The sequence below is a fragment of the Nomascus leucogenys genome, chromosome 4 (assembly GCF_006542625.1).
Source record: "Nomascus leucogenys isolate Asia chromosome 4, Asia_NLE_v1, whole genome shotgun sequence".
Taxonomy (NCBI): domain Eukaryota; kingdom Metazoa; phylum Chordata; class Mammalia; order Primates; family Hylobatidae; genus Nomascus; species Nomascus leucogenys.
In genome coordinates this window covers 56,252,169-56,271,022 of record NC_044384.1, presented here as the reverse complement: position 1 = coordinate 56,271,022, position 18,854 = coordinate 56,252,169, and the positions used below count along the sequence as shown (strand labels likewise).

The following is an 18,854-nucleotide window of genomic DNA, read 5'->3' as shown; positions in this document are numbered from 1 at the left end:
CAAATACAATTCTATCCAGTGAGGAGTAGAATCATTTCAAGAGAATAATTTTATTTAATTTAACGTTAGCTCCAGGTCCACTCACCAATCCTTATCCATAATCTCCATTACAAGGCCAGAATTTTTTTTTTTAATTTTTTTTTTAGGTGGAGTCTCACTCTGTAGCCCAGGCTGGAGTGCAGTGGCATGATCTTGGCTCACTGCAACCTCTGCCTCCCGGGTTCAAGCGATTCTCCTGCCTCAGCCTCCCGAGTATCTGGGATTACAGGCACCTGCCCCTGTGCCTGGCTAATTTTTGTAGTTTTCGTAGAGATGGGGTTTCACCATCTTGACCAGGCTGGTCTTGAACTCCTGACCTCGTGATCCACCCTCCTCGGCCTCCCAAAGTGCTGGGATTACAGGCATGAGCCACCACGCCCAGCCACAAGGCCAGAATTCTTTGATGACTGAACAAGCTCATCAAAGACAGAGTGGTGGAGCAAAAGCAGCCTTGAGTTTCCCAGGCTTTGTGTCATATGGCCACACTTCTTCATGTGGTTCGCTGCCTGCTCTCTTCTCCTGGAGACCTTCTCCTTCCTCATTATGTTTCACTTCCTGCTCTTGTTCATTGTTTCATTCTCTTTGCTGAGTTCCCTTCTTTCAAAGTTTATTCTCAGTCTGCCATCCGTTTAAAAAAATATATATTAAATTTAGAGGCAGGGTCTTGCTATGTTGCCCAGGCTGGTCTTCAATTCCTGGGCTCAAGCAATCCTCCTGCCTCAGCCTCCCTTCAGACAGGAGCCACTACGCCAAGCCATTTTGCCATCTCTTTTACTCTCAGCAGATTCTCTGTGGGGACCTCATTCATCCCTTGACTTTGACCATCATCTCTATGCAGTTGATGCCTAAATCAGTAACAACGGGCTTGTCCTAAACATTAATTTGTTATTTCCAACTGCCTTCTAGAATCTATTTCACAGATCCTTCAAAGTGAACATGTCCAAACGCTCTCTCCTCACCCCAAATCTGCTATTCTTCCCTATTGCCTAACAAAGTTATTGGCTCATCCACCTTGTAAACTTTGTGGGCCAAGAAGAATGAACAAAGCCAGCCCAAGACTGCCTATGCTTAGGAAGTCCTGCTTACAAGGTTGGCCCTCAGCTGACAAACAGTTCCCTACACTGATACCAAACTTGCCCTAAATGATAAGAAGTGTTCACTTTGCCTAAACTATTTGTGCAAACAATGTGGTTTATACTGAATGCCTGTTTTCCTTCTGGAGGTCTTGATTTTTGGCAAATGCTAGGCAGAAGGGACCTATGTGACCAGCTCCCAGTTGAAACCCTGAGGACTAAATCTTCACTGAGTTTCCTTGATAGACAACACTTGCTGCCACAACTTGGTTGCTGGAGGAATTAAGCTCATTCTGTGGGAGAGGTTTCTCAGAAGCTTGCACCTGCTGTCTGCTATCTTTGCTCTATTTTCCTTTTCTCTTTGCTGATTTTGCTATGTGTCTTTTTGCTGTAATCTTAACCATGTATTTGAGTATACATGTATATGTAACCATGTATATGAGTATATACATGAGTAAACTAGATATAGGAGTCGTATGTCTTCCTAGCAAGTCACTACACCTGGGGATGATCTTGGGAATGCCTAACACACTTTAGCATAATTCTTAGCTCTCCTTTCTTTTCTTCATCCTCTATATTTGTCACCAATTATCATTAATTCTCCTGCAAGTATTTTCAAAAACACGTCCCATACTCTCCACCTTCACTGCTCTGACGCTACAACTGTGACTCCATCTGGGCACCACTGCCTCCTCCACCTTCCCCCAAAAAGCAAAAGTAAAATTCCCAAGAGGTAGACTGTCTTTCAAAGCCAGTTCCCTCAACTGTAAGATGAGGATGGTAATAGTGTTTATTTCACAGGGTTGTTGCCAGGTGTAAATGAAAAAAATGCATAACACTTTATAAGATTATCTAAAGTGCTTAGCACGTAACAATCCTTTAACAAATGTTAGTTGCTGCTTTTATTTTTATTGATTGATTTATTTTGAGACAGGGTCTCACTCTATCACTCAGGCTGGAGTGTACTATTGCAGCCTCGACCTCCTGGGCTCAAGCCATCCTCCCACCTCAGTCTCCCAAGTAGCTGGGTCTGCAGGTGTGAACCACCACGTCAGGCTAATTTTTTTTTTATTTTTAGAGAGATGGGCGTCTCACTATGTTGCCTAGGCTGGTCTTGATCTCCTGAACTCAAGTGATCCACCTTGCCTTGGCCTCTGAAAGTGCTGGGATTACAGGCGTGAGCCACCGGGACTCCTCACCTGGCCACTACCTCTGAAACATCCAATTCTAGCACCAAAAGCACTTTGTTAGGAAATTAGGAACTCAGCTTCTCACCCCTATAATCTGTAGCCCCCCACCAAAACACAGGCATCTCTGTCTGATTCTAAGTAGCCTGGTATTGGGGGGCACTCTTTTCTTCTGTGTATGTGTCTCACTGTGGGATTTATGAAGAGACGTAGCTTTCTTGTGGTGGCAGAGGGTGGATGGAGCAGATGGAAGCCAGGATGTCCCTGTAAATCTCCATATTCCTGATGTTACTGCTGCAAATTATTGTCTCCTACACCAGTAGTTCTGCAAAACCACCAGCTACTTCACAAGAGAAAGTTATTGCAAAGGACTAAAGGGCCAGGAGCATCATAAATAATACGAATCAGAAAATTTTCTATTTTCAGCGTCTTCAATAACTGTCCCAAGAATCCTTTTCTGAATGAAAACTTTTTGGAATCATTTCATTCTCTACAGCAGAGATAATGAAATCATAGGTCCATTACTAAAATAAAGTTTAAATGTCTATTTAGGGTCCCAAATATCAATATATTTACAGAGTTGAATTATTCACCCTAAAATTCCATGCTACTAAAAATCACATAGCAATAACTTGTGATTAAAAACAAAAAGAAAAAAGCAGCAAAGGCAAATGGGGTAGTATATTAACTTTATTTTGAATTATTATATAACATGTAATATGTCATCAAAGAAATGAATTAATGAAAAACGTTTGTAGTTCAGTTAAGCAGACGATTTGCATAGGAATTGCTAGTTTTAAGTCTTAGGATGTGGCGCTAACTAAATTGTCAATTAGATTAACATAGAATAATCATTTACATGTGTGCAAACTAAAATGCAATTTTAAAAATAACAGACCTTTCCGTACAGTCTTTGGTAGGTGATTAATCATCTTCCCTGCTATAATCTCATCTAGATCAAATGTGATCCTTTTAAGCTAGAGACCTCTTACCTACAGTAAGAAGGCCTCCATATTGTTAAAGCTACTGGCTTCAATTTTATGGCTCTAATATTGTTCAAGAACATTACCCACTTAAAACTATTGAAGTAATAGGCCAATGACATGTTTTAGTGAAAAACAGTAAGTCTGTGATTCATACCATTTTGTCTTTTGGAACTTTGTTATCAGTACCCATAATGTTTTGCTTTGTATCAGTGATTAGCAACTATTTTTCCCATAAGGGCTAACTAAGGGGAAAATATAAAGCATTTAAGGCTATATTATTTTCCTCTTCAAAATGAAATAGCTTTTTGAAATTCTCACAAGAGAAAATGTATATTTGTACAAATTTGCTGAATGAAAGAATGTCAATGAGGAAACTGGCACTGCTTTTTAGCCACCAAAATGTTTGCATCTGGGTGTTTTAGCAACAGAGAGCTTTCTAATATTTTATCCTAGAATCAGGTTGCAGGCTTTTTGTATAGCTGGTCAAGCTGTAGGCACCTCTGGGGCCTGTGAGTTGCTCATTCCCTTGAGACATTTATCAAAATATGCTGATGTTTGTTGCATTAATTGTAATAAATTTTAAGAGAATATCTTCTAATTTTGAAGATTATGTTCTATTATTTACTGAATTAAAGATAATCTTTTTAGTAACACTGAAAGTTGGTTAAACAAAAATTCTTTTGGGATTACAACATTTTCCTCTAAACATGTCTTTACATAGACACTGACTGAAAACCAGAGCAGAACATGAAGAAATAAGCTAAAGATGTGTTTAAATAGCAGAAATACCATTGCGTTTATTTTGGTAGATTCCAGAAAGAAGGTTTTATTTTTGTATGTGCAGTTAGGCACTGACTGAGGCATTTAGACACCATTAATTATAAAGTGCATTGAATATAAGTTTTGATCCCCTTCAAAGGAATAATTAAATAAACCTCATATTTCATTCTTGGAATCAGTCAACTCAAAAACATGCATAGATGAAGACTTACTAAGTGCTAATAACAGTCTTTTATTATTCATACTCCTGCAATAGTAATAGCAACATACTGTACTTGCATGTATCACATTTTATCTGAGGACCTCAAAGTCATTCTATCAAGCAACACGGTGTTGGAAACTCAAGATTCCACAGCATGTTAGGTATACTTACTTATGGAATAGGAAATAGATTCCCAACAATACAGCCAAAATAAAAGACCAGAGAGACAAGCCTATATATGTCTCGTGGTTTATAACTTTCTGAATTTCCAAATTTGCCACTGGTATCGTAACCTACCTACAATGTTGACTCTATGTAAAATTGATTTTTACATGTCAGGAATAAGATGAGGATCAACGAACAAATGCACAGTCTGTCTTTTCTATAGTTTCAATAGTCCATCTTTGAATAGCACATAATGGAATGTCAGAAGTGGTTTTTTAATAATGTATGTTTACACTTCATTGATTTATAACAATCATGGCTATGGTTCTTGGGTAGAGGAAAATGTTTTATACTGGAATGACATATATCTGTAGGTAAAATATGATAGATCTATATATTTTAGCACATCTACATTTAACACAAAAGCAAAAGTGCATCAATCCATTGAAGGTCAGCTTTTCGGTCTTTTAAAGGAACAAAGCATTCTGTCTCCTTGCTTAGTACTGAGAACCCTGTCTACCTTAGAGTTTAACTGAGAGGCCCAAGTTAGCATTGTTGAAAATGAGTTTCTGTGGAATCTGTGAACATGCCAGGCCCCCCGGGAGCTGAGTTACAGGACACCATGAGAAGTCCATGGTGAAGGGGCAAGAGGGTCCCTGAGCTGTTTGGTTCTTGACTTGGAGCACAGAGCGTAGCTCTTCTTTGTCAGGGACCCACAGGGTGGGCATTCTGGGCATTTTTTTTTTCATAAAAGAACTTCCAACACTGCTTGAAATGCAATTTCTTTTTGGACAATGTGGTTAAACTTTCTATCTTTCTGTCAAATATGGAGCTAAGTTAGCTCTTTCTGGGACCTTCTTTACTTCTCAGGAGACGCAATATACGTTCATTTTTGGTTAGTTCTGCCGGAAGTTCATTGGCCTGAAAGAAGAGAAGATGGGCATTAGTGAATCCCCATAGCTGGTGTGGTTTTAGGGATTCTAAAGAGGGGCATTTGACCCACCCTTTCTCCTTCACTAATGAAAAAAATCCACACTGGACTCACTCTTTTATGTAAAGGTATTACAAATCTTCTTTAAATGTATAAATATTACTTGTTATATCCTTATCTCATTCTTAGAGACATTTTCCAGCCAGATCCCTTACTAGACTGTAATCTCCTAGGGGGAAGGGTCCAGATCTAATTAATCATTGTATCCTTATCTCCAGCACAATGCCCAGCATGTCTAAAATGTGCTCAGTAAGTACCGGTCAAACTAAATGTTATACCTTATATGTATTTTATTATTTTATTATTATTATTTTTTGAGACAGGGTCTTGCTGTGTCACCCAGGCTGGAGTGCAGTGTTGCAATCATGGCTCACTGCAGCCTTGACCTCCCCAGCTCAAATGATCCTCCCACCTCAGCCTCCCGAGTAGCTGGGACCACAGATGTGCACCACTATGCTCGGCTAATTTCCAGAGATGGGGTTTGCCATGTTGCCCCAGCTGGTCTTGAACTCCTCGGTTTAAGTGAGCCTTCTGCCCCAGCTTCCAAAGTGTTGGGATTACAGGCATCAGCCACCGTGCCCAGCCTACCTTATATTTATTAATGTATGACATGAGGTAGTCTGTCCACTAAGGACTTGGGACTGAGTCAGGACTCAGCAGGTGTCTTTTTTGTTTGTTTGTTTTTTGAGATGGAGTCTCGCTTTGTCACCTAGGCTGGAGTGCAGTGGTGTGACCTCAGCTCACTGTAATCTCTGCCTCCTGGGTTCAAGCAATTCTCCTGCCTCAGCCTCCCGAGTGGCTGGGACTACAGGCATGTGCCATCATGCTCGGCTAAATGTTGTATTTTTAGTAGAGACGGGGTTTCGCCATTTAGCCAGGCTGGTCTTGAACTCCTGACCTCAAGCGATCCACCCGCCTCCGCCTCCCAAAGTGCTGGGATTACAGATATCGCGCCGGGCCAGATATCTTTTGATGAGAAGGCAGAGATAGGAAACCTCCAGAGCATAAGAGACACCTGGGAAAGAACAGCATTGGTGGCTAACACCTTCCACCTTACCCAGTATCACTTGAAGTCCTTTCTTTTCATATTGCTGCTGAGATACATCCATTAGGCATCTAGTGAACCAGTCCCTACCATTGACAACAGGTGTGATGTGGAAGTGGTTCTCAAACCTGTTGGTTTCAGGACCCTGTATACTCTCAAAAATTATTGAAGAGCCTAACAAATTTTGTTTTTAACTTATTAAAAATGAAAGCGGAGGGCTATGCACAGTGGCTCACACCTGTAATGCTAGCACTTTGGGAGGCCGAGGTGAGAGGACCACTTGAGCTCAGGAGTTGGAGACCAGCCTGGGCAACATAGTGAAACCTCATCTCTATTATTTAAAAAGAAAATATTTTCAAAAAGAAAAAAAAAGAAATTAAAAGTGAGAAACATTTAAAAATATATTTATTAATTCACTAAAAATAATAAATCCAAGTTAATATAGTTATGAAAAATTAAATTTTCAAAAGCGAGTAAAAATTCTGAGAAGAGTAGCACTGCTCAACAGCTTTATATATTTCTTTCATGTGTAGCTTAGCAGAATACAATTGGATTCTCATATCTCCATCTGTATCCTGTCTATTGTGATATGTTGTTTTGGTAGAAGGATATAAAGAAAATTAAGCTTCACACAGACATGTAGCTGGAAAAGGAAGGAGTATTTTAACAGTCTTTTTGGATTGTTGTAGATATTATTCTCTGACACCACATCAATACTCAACAAACGGTAATTTCTTGAAGGTTAAATGCAATGTGGGATTTGAAACCATATCAATGAACTTTAAAACCCACAGGTTTATTTATAGTTGGATCTTTTACCTATGCATGGTATGTAACATGCACTGCTCATTTGGGAAATATCAGTTCACTGAGTTTGTAGAATGTTGGCACATTTCATTGCGCAATATCAAAAACTCACATTCTGGCTGGGCGTGGTGGCTCACGCCTGTAATCCCAGCATTTTGGGAGGCCAAGGCAAGTGGATCACCTGAGGTCAAGAGTTTAAGACCAGCCTGGCCAATATGGCGAAAACCTGTCTCTACTAAAAATACAAAAATTAGCTGGGAGTGGTGGCGCATGCCTGTAATCCCAGCTACTCAGGAGGCTGAGGCAGGAGAATCCCTTGAACCTGGGAGGCGGAGGTTGCAGTGAGCTGAGATCACGCCACAGCACTCTGGCCTGACTGATAGTGAGTGAGACTCCATCTCACAAACAAACAAACAAAAAAACTGATCCATCAGAAAAGCCTTTAAGTTTTGGGAAGCTGTTAAGGTCATAGTGGTAGATACCTTGTTCTTTCAAGTAAAAATAGTGTTCTATGAAAAAAGTGGCAGGTTCACTTTGCAATTCAAACAACTGCACAGGGACTGTGGAGGCTAACGCAACTCCATCTTGGATGCTAATCTGCCATGTTTACTTCTTTTTTTTTTTTTTTTTTAAGACGGAGTCTTACTCTGTTGCCCAGGCTGGAGTGCAGTGGTGCCATCTTGGCTCACCGCAACCTCTGCCTCCTGGGTTCAAGTGATTCTCCTGCCTCAGCCTCCCCAGTAGCTGGGATTATAGGTGCGCACCACCATGCCCAGCTAATTTTTGCATTTTAGTAGAGATGAGGTTTCATTGTGTTGGCCAGGCTGGTCTTGAACTCCTGACTTCAAGTGATGGGCCTGCTTCGGCCTCCCAAAGTGCTGGGATTACAGGCATGAGCCACCACACTCAGCCTGCCATGTGATTAACCCTAGTTTTGGGAATGCCTCTAAGATTCCTGTTTTATCTACTTTTTTGTGTGTGTTTCCTACTGAAAATCCTGACCATAGGTCAAAACGACCTTGCCCATTAAGTCCTGCCCTTAGGCAGTCACATAGTGTTCTTGCCTTTCCCTGAGAGGTTGACTTCACTTGTCCTGTATATTCCTTCCCTTAGGCCCTGGGTCTAGGGGGTGATGTCCCGCGACTATGACTCCTGTCCCTGTTACTTTCTGAGAAACTGGATATGTCAGCCTGTTTTTATTTTTTTCTTCTTTTCTGCTGTGATCATCTGGATGCCAGCTTCTTTCTTGGCTTCTCAGCTTCCTCAGACTTTTGGGGGCAGGTTTGCCTGCTCACCACCCAACAGGTGCTTTTTTTTTTCTTTTTGAGTTGGAGTCTCACTCTGTTGCCATGCTGGAGTACAGTGGCGCAATCTCGGCTCACTGCAACCTCTGCCTCCCCAGTTCAAGCGATTCTCCTGCCTCAGCCTCCCGAGTAGCTGGGACTACAGGCACATGCCACCATGGCTGGCTAGTTTTTGTATTTTTAGTAGAGATGGGGTTTCACCATGTTGGCCAGGATGGTCGATCTCTTGACCTCATGATCCACCTGCCTCAGCCTCCCAAAGTGCTGGGATTACAGGCGTGAGCCGCCGTTCCTGGCCAGGTGCTTTTTCTTGAGATAATCATCATACTTCAGTACACAGCAGAAGTGCTGTAGGCATGCTTTCCATTTCATCACACAGAATTTTATTTTATTTTATTTTATTTATTTATTTTGAAACAGAGTCTTATTCTGTCGCCCAGGCTGGAGTGCAATGGCACAATCTCTGCTCACTGCAGCCTCTGTCTCCTGGGTTCAAGTGATTCTCCTGCCTCAGCCTCCTGAGTAGCTGGGATTACAGGCGCCCACCACTGTGCCTGGCTAATTTTTATATTTTTAGTAGAGATGGGGTTTCGCCATGTTGGACAGGCTTGTTGTGAACTCCTGACCTCAGGTGATCCACTCGCCTTAACCTCCCAAAGTGCTGGGATTACAGGTGTTAGCCACCATGCCCGGCCCAGAATTTTATTTATTTATTTATTTTTTTAGACAAGATGGTCTCACTGTGTCACCCAGGCTGGCATGCAGTGGTGCAATCATAGCTCACGACAGCCTCAAACTCCTTGGGCTCAAGCTGGGACTACAGGTGTGTGCCACTATCCCTGGCTTTTTAAATTTTTTTTTCTGGAGAGATGGGGTCTTGCTATGTTGCCCAGGGTGGTCTTGAACTCCTGGCCTCAAGCAATCTTCCCACCTAGGCCTCCTGAAGTGCTGAGATTATAGGTGTTGGCCACTTTGCCCTGCCATCACACAGAATTTTTTTATTATTATTATTGTCGTTATTATTTTTTGAGACAGAGTCTCGCTCCGTCGCCCAGGCTGGAGTGCAGTGGTGAGATCCTGGCTCACTGCAACCTCCACCTCCCGGGTTCAAGCAATTCTCCTGCCTCAACCTCCTGAGTAGCTGGGATTACAGGCATGCGCGACCACGCCTGGCTAATTTTTGTATTTTTAGTAGAGACAGGGTTTCACCACGTTGGCCAGGCTGGTCTTGAACTCCTGACCTCACGTGATCCACGTGCCTTGGCCTCCCAAAGTGATGAGATTACAGGTGTGAGCCACTGCACCCGGCCAATTACACAAAATTTTAAAAAGATGTATAGGAAGAGCCAAAATTTAATAAAATTGATGTTTTTACTGCTTCATCAGAGACATTCTTAAGTACAACTGGTATTTTTGTAAAGTAATTTACAAAATTTATAAAATAATTTACAAAGGCTTGTAAAATATTTTGCCAGTACAGTTTAGTGTTCCTGCTTTGAGGTGTACTAAGGCCCCAACAGTTTCACCCACCACTGCTTTTGCTTTTGTACCATTAGAGCAAATGTCAGCACAGTGAAAAAGGCAGATAAGATCTTGTTTGTTTTCTTAGGAGACAGGTTTTCTCTCTGTTGCTACGGCTGGAGTGCAGTGGCACAATCATGTAGCTCACTGCAGCCTTGAACTCCTGGACTCAAGCGATCTTTCCACCTCAGCCACTCTAGTAGTTAGGACTACAGGCACACACCACCATGCCCAGCTATGTTTTTTGTTTTTTAATTTCTTAAAGAGATGAGGTCTTGCTGTACTGCCCATGCTGGTCTTGAACTTTTGGCTTCAAGCGATCCTGCTGCCTCAACCTTCCAAACTGCTGGGATTACAGGCATGAACTACCTCAACTGGCTAACATCTTTTTATTATCAAGAATATGGTTTTGAATTCTCTTTTAAAATTGTAAATAGATTTTTATATTTTTTGTAGAGATGGGGTCTTGCTATATTGCCCAGGTTGGTCTTGAACTTCCAGGCTCAAGTGATCCTCCCACCTCTGCCTCCCAAAGTGCTGGGATTACAGGCATGAGCCCCTACACCCAACCTTGTTTTGACTTCTTAGACCCCCTGTATAGGTCATGAAGATCTTCAGGGGTCCAAGGATCCCACTTTGAGAACTGTTTGTATAGAGGAATCAGAAGGATGTTCTTGTGGCCGGGCATGGTGGCTCATGCCTATAGTTCAGCTACTCGGGAGGCTGAGACAGGAATATCACTTAAGCACAGGAGTTCAAGGTTACAGTTAGCTATGATGGCAACACTGCACTCCAGCCTGGGTGACAGAGTGAGACTGTCTCTAAAAAGAAAGAAGGATGTTCTGGGAATTTCAGGGGAGGCCATTAAAGGGTAAAGTGGCATGCAGAATGGGGGAGGGAGGCTTGGTTGTAGATGTTACCTGTCTCACCATATTTTTTTCTCCAGCAGCCAAGCCTGGAACCCCAGTTGCTTTATCTGGAAACTTGATCCCAGTTGAAGCTTCTGCAGTCCCCATCTTCTAGCTGGATCCTGCTCCCTGACCTCTATCTGCTGGCTGGGACCTCACTTGTTAGGAATTGTAAGTTTGCCACAAGTGGTCTGCTGTGCAGCATGTCCTGTGGCTGCACCCCTTCTCACCACATGGGACCCTTGATGCCGATGCTGGATTCAGTCACAGAGGAAATTATTATGCTATGCTACTACAGACCAGAGGCTCCTCTATGGGGTCAAGTTCTGTTAGCTTAGTTCCTGCAGGAACAGATATTGTACAGGCCTAACACCTGGGCCTGCACAGAAATGCTCCTGGTAAACAGACCTAAGCTTCACCCAGTCTCAGAGCAAACACTCAGGAATAACTGAGCTGTCTACATCAGTGGCTGGTCCATGGTAAGCAGACTGGCAGGTAGTTAGAGGAACCTCTACAGTCAAGGAGAAGGGAGCTTAAGAAGCTCTATCTCTGTCTACCAGCCTGCCAGCGTGTTGCCTTGTGTGACCATCTCCATGAATGTCCATATCCTCTGCTATTAAAAAAAGCTTTATACTTTCAAATCATGTTGTCAAGTTTTGGTCATTCACATCACCATTCTGTCTTCCATGTTGTTCTAGAATCCTGGTTTAATTCCTCTTCCCTCCCCGTTAGTCCCCACTAGATTCTCAGGTTGCTGAGATTGTAGAGATTGATGTGATGGCGAGTGCCCCAGGCTAGCCCCTAAAGGCTATCTCGTTCATTATGGAGCAGGAGCATAGGCCCATATTCATGATACTACAGTATCAAACCACCAAATCTCCCCACTGCTCCTGGGAGAAGATGTGCTCAGTCAAGGGTGTTGGAAACATAAGATCCCTGCACCCAGGGGTATGGCTACAACCTGAGGAATGGCTATAGCGTGAGGAATGGCTGTTGGGGCCACTGGTTGGCCTTCTCCTCAGGCATCTGTCTCGAAGCCCCAGAGCAGAAGTCTTGGAACTCCTGGAGCAGAAGAGTGTTCTGTACTAGCTGAGAAGTCACTTTCTCCCGGAAGCCTCCAAACCATTCTTTTACTCCCCTGCTTACAGCTCTTGTCACTCCGTATTGCAACTGCTTTGTTTAATTGTCTTTATTCCCCACTAAACTCTGAGCTTCATGAAAGCAGCAACTGTGAATCTTATTCACTACTGCATTCCCAGCACATAGCACAGTGCATGGTATCTAGTGTTTGTTGAATGAATGAATGAAAGCCAAGAATGCTCCTTCTGCAGGAATCCCAACACCCTTGCCTATGGAGCTGCTATTAGCAAGACTGGCTTCTAGGGAGTGGCTGGTAGGAAGCTGGGGTCTTCCCTGGCAGCTCCTCCCAGGTGTCTGAGGGCTTCTGCAGTATGAAGCTCCAACAGGAGCGCCCACACATGTTTTCAAGTTATTTTTAAGGGAGGGTCCAAAGCCTAGCATTTTGCCCACTGGAAAATACTTATAACTGGTGATTATTCCATTATTCTAGGAGATGCACAAGGAATTGCATTTTTCAGTTTCTATATATAGGTACTAATATTTCCTCCCTGTGAAACCGCCTTTGCAAAATTATAACTGAGGAAATTAAGACAGTGAAAGAAATCAGACCTAACCAACTCCATCTTGCTTCTAAACTTTAAGCTGTGCTTATTCATTGCTGGGCATAGGTCAGACTAACTTTGGGAAGGAATTCAGCTCATGGTTTGACTCTGAAACAAAACTGGTAACAGCCCTTTCCCGAAAAGACCCCCTTCTTGCCTAGGGACCAGTCTGCCTTTGTAGCACTAACAAGTTAGCTACAAGATTAGAAATTACAATTTAGGGCGAGGCGCGGTGGCTCACGCCTGTAATCCCAGCACTTTGGGAAACCCTGTTTCCCAAAGTGAAAGTTGGTGAAACCCTGTTTCTACTAAAAATACAAAAAATTAGCCTGGCATGCGCCTGTAATCCCAGCTACTCGGAAGGCTGAAGCAGGAGAATTGTTTGAACCTGGGAGGCGAAGTTTGCAGTGAGCTGAGATTGCACCATTGCACTCCAGCTTGGGCAACAAGAGAGAAATTGTTTCAAAAAAAAAAAAAATTACAATTTAGGGGTCATGCAGCTTCTGGCTCCAAGAGTTTGAACTGCCCCGACTTGCTCCTGGAGGTAACATCACTATTTTAAAACCTAAGATTAGTGCTTGAAATATTTTGCAGACCTTGCACTTGATGGATCAGTGACACCACCCAGACCAGTAATCTGGCCCAATCACTTCTGCCACCGCACCTAGAAACAGAAAACATTAAGAAAACCTACCTTTGACCCCCTATGATTCCATCTCCAATCTGGCCAATCAGCACTCCCTACTTCCCAAGCCCCTACCCGCCAAATTATCTTTAAAAACTCTGATCCCCGAATGCTCGGAGATACTGATTTGAGTAATAATAAAACTCCTGTCTCCCGCACAGCTGGCTCTGTGTGAATTACTCTTTCTCCATTGCAAGTCCCCTGTCCTGATACATCTGTTCTGTCTAGGCAGCAGGCAAGGTGAACCCATTGGGCGGTTACACTTGCTTGGATTCAGGAGGGTCCAAAATCCAGCATTTTGCCCACTTGAAATTACTCATAACCATTATTGTCGGTAGTTATTCCATTATTCTAGGAGACACACAAGGAATTACATTTTTCAGTTTCTATGTAAAGGTATTAATGTTTCCTCCTTGCCTTAATTCAGTACTGGATAGCTCACCAACAAAGACTGGTCTCTTTAGGAAGTCTGTGCACAAGGTCTAAAGATAAGATCTAAAGAAAGGCAATTGTGATTTCAACTGGCTTATCACACAGCCCGGCCAGCTAATGGAAAACAAATCCAAGTATCTAAGGAGAGATAAGCAGAAATGTTACAGACAAGCAATTCAACGGGAATGGGGAAGTAATACTTCTACATGCTGAGTCAAATGAAAAAAGTGACCCCTGGCATGTTGTTTAACTGGCACTTCTTAAGGTTTCTTTTCAAAATGTCATGAAATGTTATATGTTTTTGTTTCTAGTATTAAAAAAATTTTAACACAGTAATATACGCTTAGAAAAATTCAGAGTATGTTAAGTATAAAGTAAAGGTTGCTTTTCATATCCTTCTCTATTCGTAAACACCAATACCACTTCCTCCTCCAAAAGTTTGTAGTTTATGGCTGGGCGCAGTGGCTCACGCCTGTAATCCCAGCACTTTGGGAGGCCGAGGGGGGCGGATCACAAGGTCAAGAGATGGAGACCATCCCGGTCAACGTGGCAAAACCCCGTCTCTACTAAAAATACAAAAAAATTAGCTGGGTGTGATGGTGCACACCTGTAGTTCCAGCTACTCGGGAGGCTGAGGCAGGAGAATTGCTTGAACCTGGGAGGCGGAGGTTGCAGTGAGCCGAGATCGTGCCACTGCACTCCAGCCTGTCAACAGAGTGAGACTGTCTCAAAAACAACAACAACAACAACAAAGTTTGTAGTTTAGGCCAGGTGTGGTGGCTTATGCCTATAATACCAGCACTTTGGTAGGCCAAGGTGGGAGGATTGCTTGAGTTCAGGAGTTCAAGACCAGCCTGGGCAACATAGCAAGAACACATCTCTATAAAAAGAAAAAAATTTACATTTAAATAAATGATAAATAAGTAAATAAAGTTTGTAGTTTAGTGCATTTTCTCTCCACTCCGTCGTGCAGGGTGGAGTGCAGTGGCGTGACCATGGCTCACTACACCCTTGACCTCCTTGGCTGGGTTCAGGTAATCCTCCCACCTCAGCCTCCCCAGTAGTTGGGACTACAGGTGCACACCACCACACCTGGCTAATTTTCGTATTTTTTGTGGAGACAGGCTTTCGCCATGTTGCCCAGGCTGGTCTTGAGCTCCTGGGCTCAAGCAATCTACCCGCCTCAGCCTCCCAAAGTGCTGGGTTTACAGGAGTGAGACTCTGTGCCTGGCCCATGCATTCTCTCAAGATCTTTCCTAGGCTACTCTCCTCTGCTGCAATCTATACATGTGCCAGCTTAAGCAGATGTTGAAGAGGAGGAAGTAAAATGACAATCATTTAAAAAAATTCTTATTGTGTACCCTCCCACCGCGAAGTTTGGCCTAATTGTAAATGAAGAATTTAGGACTAGAAAAAAGTGGGTTTGTTTTGTAACAGTGGCATGTACTCCTATTAACAATACAAAAGCAACCAAATATAGCACAAGCAATTCTCAAGATACGAACATCGAACTTATGGGAATGGTGATAAACTACCAGAATTTTGGCATTTTTAGGGCACATCTTGGATGATAGAACGATACTCCCATAGTAACTGCTCTCCCTTTCTTCCTCACCTCCACCAGGAGAGTGCACCACTGATAATTGATAACCACCAGCCGGGTGTGGTGCCTCATGTGTGTAATCCCAGCACTTTGGGAGGCCGAGGTGGGCGGATCACTTGAGGTCAGGAGTTCAAGACCAGACTGGCCAACATGGTGAAACCCCGTCTCTACTAAAACACAAAAAAATTAGCCAGGCTTGGTGGTCTGTGCCTGTAATCCCAGCTACTCGGGAGGCTGAGGCAGGAGAATTGCTTGAACCTGGGAGGCGGAGGTTGCAGTGAGCCAAGATCGCGCCACTGCACTCCAGTCTGGGTGACAGAGCAAGACTGCCTCTCAAAGAAAAAAAGAAAACCATTGATAGCCCCCTCACCCATCACACAACGCACGTCCATGGGGAACCTGGTGCTAAACCATTTGTAAATGACCTGCTTCTGGGTCAGGGTTTCGTACATAGCAGAGCAGCTTCCTCGCTGCAATCTATTGAAAGTCAGCCCTTGACACAAGGGTTTGTTAAAAAAAAAAACAAAAAAACCCACTGATATGAGTCAGGGTTTTTATTAATAGTAGAATTTCCTGGGTCTAACTGTACTGCTCACTAATCACCTACTAATAGCAACCTTGAATGCCCTTACTATGCAAAGAATGAAGATGGTGACTGGAGCCAGGGAGATGTTTATCCTTCCTGGCCTAGGAGGACACTTCAAGGGGCCCAATCGAGTTAAAAGATTGCTTAGTGGGTACCTTGTTTCTCAGGGATGGGTCTGCCCCTGCTTCTAGGAGCAGCGCAACTGTTTTAACGTTCCCGCTGAGCACTGCTGCATGGAGTGCTGATGTCCCATTCTAAGAGAAAATGACAATGTGTGTCAGGAGTGAGCTCACAGCCATTGGCATTCAGCATGGCTTTCATCATAAACCATCTGGGCGATAAGACTGTAACCTCATACCCTTAACCTTCCTTATCTTGCCTTGTACTTTTCAAAGTCACATCAGCCCCTAGTATAGTGTCCTTGGATACACAACCAATGGTCAGTACAAATATTGCTAATGTTCTCTTACAAGTGAAATACGGAATAGGGCTGAGGGGGACACATGACTTCATGGTCACTCAGTGAAAAATGTTGGGCACGGCGTTGTTGTTTGGAACTTGCTGCAGAAGAACCAACAACGCCGTGCCCAACATTTTTGTTCTTCAAAGACAACACGTACAGTCTGTAGTTTTGCTGAGCCACTTCCAGCGAGGCTAGAGGAAGAGCTGTTTAGCCAACGGGCTGACCTGTCAGCCCAGCTACAGACACTCTGAGCACTCAGGCGGGCAGGGCTGTGATTGTGGAGCTACAGGGCTTAAGAGGAAGAGTATGTGGGGTGAGGCAATGCCCCGGAGCTTTGAGTTGGAGGATTTTTGAGCACAGAAGGGCCTCATAGATGAGTTGTTAATGTTTTATGACATTTACTGCAAATATTTATCAAAATAAGGAACCAGCTAAATGCAGCATGTAGCTGGACCAGAGAGAGGAGGGGAAGAGACTATAACAAAACTAAGAACAGTGGGCAGTCATAAGACATGGTTCCAGAGGGTACAAATGTCTATAAATAGGACCTAAATGCAAACTTAGTTTCCTGATTAATTGCTCATAATAAAAACCACTCTGATTTTGTAAAAGAGTAAAATATCATACCCAGAGAAAAATTCCAGCAAAGCAGCATTTTTCTATGGTTGCTTTTAAGTATGTATGATAATTCACTACCCTTGTAACAATTTACTTGTCTAAATCTTAGCCAATCTATCAACTTCACCTACGTGCAACACAGGTCAGAATTTTTTTTTTTTTTTTTTGGAGACAGTATCTCGCGCTGTCTCCCAGGCTGGAAGTACAATGGCGCAATCTCGGCTCACTGCAACCTCTGCCTCCAGGGCTCAAACGATTCTCGTGCCTCAGCCTCCTGAGTAGCTGGGACTACAGGTGCGTAACAGCCGCCCTGCTAATTTCTGTATTTTTTGTAGAGAAAGGGTTTCGCCATGTTGCCTGGGGTGGTCTCCAACTCCTGAGCTCAGGTGTTTTGCCCGCCTCGGCCTCCCAACGTGCTGGGATTACAGGTGTGAGCCACCATGCCTGACCAGGAGTTTTTAAAAAGCCAAAAAAGAGCTATTTGAAACAAGACTAGATTTTGCAAAGTCCAAGCTTTCTAAAGCTCGTTCCTTTTGTTCATAGAATTCATTTTCATAGATGGTTTATTCTTACTTTACAAACAATTTTAACAAGTGCAGCTTTCTAGCTTCTAAAGCTCACAGCAGGCCAGGCACAGTGGCTCACACCTGTAATCCCAGCGCTTTAGGAGGCTGAGGCAGGAGGATGAGAGAATCACTTGAGCCCAGGAGTTCAAAGGTCAAGACCAGCCTGGGCAACATAGCGAGACCCTGTCTCCGAAAAAAAAAAAAAAAAAAAAAGCTCATGGCAGATGAAAGTAGCTCATGAGCTCATTAGGGCAGGGGAGAGAGACCAACACATTGACAACAGCAGTTCTGTATTGACTGTCAGCAAGAATGGAATCTAAAAATATAAAGAGGAGACACAAAATATCCAAAAAGTGTCTGGGGTCATTCAAGGGCAAGTAGGTTTTATATACATTGATAGACCCTGAGAGGACAGCCCCAAAGCTAAGCCACCGGGTCAATTTAGAACAGATTTGGTGTCCTGTATTTAATAAAACAGGAGCATTATATCTCAGGGGTCAGCAAACCACAGCCTGCAAATCAAATCCTGCAAGCTAAGAACTGTTTCTACTTTTAAAAATTTTTGCAGAGGCAGGGTTTCACTCTGTTGCCCTGGCAGAAGTGCAATGATACAATCATAGCTCACAGTAACCTTGAACTACTGGGCTCAAGCAATCCTCCTGCCTCAGCTGGGACTACAGCCACACACCACTGCATCCAACTAATTTTTAAACTTTTTGTACAGATAGGGTCTTACTATATTGTCCAGGCTGGTCTCTAACTCCTGGCCTCAAGCAGTCCTCCTGCCTCGGCCTCCCAAAGTGCTGGATTATAAGGATAAATCACTGTACTCAGACTGTTTTTACATTTTTAAATGATTTTAAAAAGATCAAAAGAAGAAAAATATTTTGTAATATGTGAAAACATGAAATTCCATAAATACAATGTTCATAAATAAAGTTTTATAGGAATTAAGATTTTTTTTTTGAGACAGGGTCTCCTCTGTCACCTAGGTTGGAGTGCAGTGGCTCGATCACAGCTTCATTTCCCAGGCTGAAGCCATCCTCCCACCTCAGCCTCCCAACTAGCTTGGACTACAGGTGCATGCCATCACGACCAGTTAATTTTAAAAACATTTTTTGTGGAGATGGAGTCTAGGTATGTTGCCCAGGCTGGTTTGGAACTCTTGGATTCAAGCAATCCACCCACCTCAGCCTCCCAAAGTGCTGGGA

At 43.2% G+C, this 18,854-nt stretch overlaps 1 protein-coding gene across 2 annotated transcripts in view; it reads right to left on the bottom strand.

The window, feature by feature from the left end:
* Positions 1-2,971: 2,971 nt before the first annotated feature.
* Positions 2,972-18,854, bottom strand: part of ANKRD29 (ankyrin repeat domain 29) — a 63,205-nt gene continuing 47,322 nt past the window's right edge. The window contains exons 9-10 of one of the 2 annotated variants that reach the window (XM_030810647.1): positions 16,152-16,250; positions 2,972-5,353 (exon numbers count right to left, since the gene is read on the bottom strand). In XM_030810647.1, the coding sequence (XP_030666507.1) occupies positions 5,270-5,353; positions 16,152-16,250 (183 nt within the window). In that variant the 3' untranslated portion in view covers positions 2,972-5,269. The remainder of the gene's footprint in view (positions 5,354-16,151; positions 16,251-18,854) is intronic. The other variant, XM_030810648.1, reaches the window with a different exon arrangement.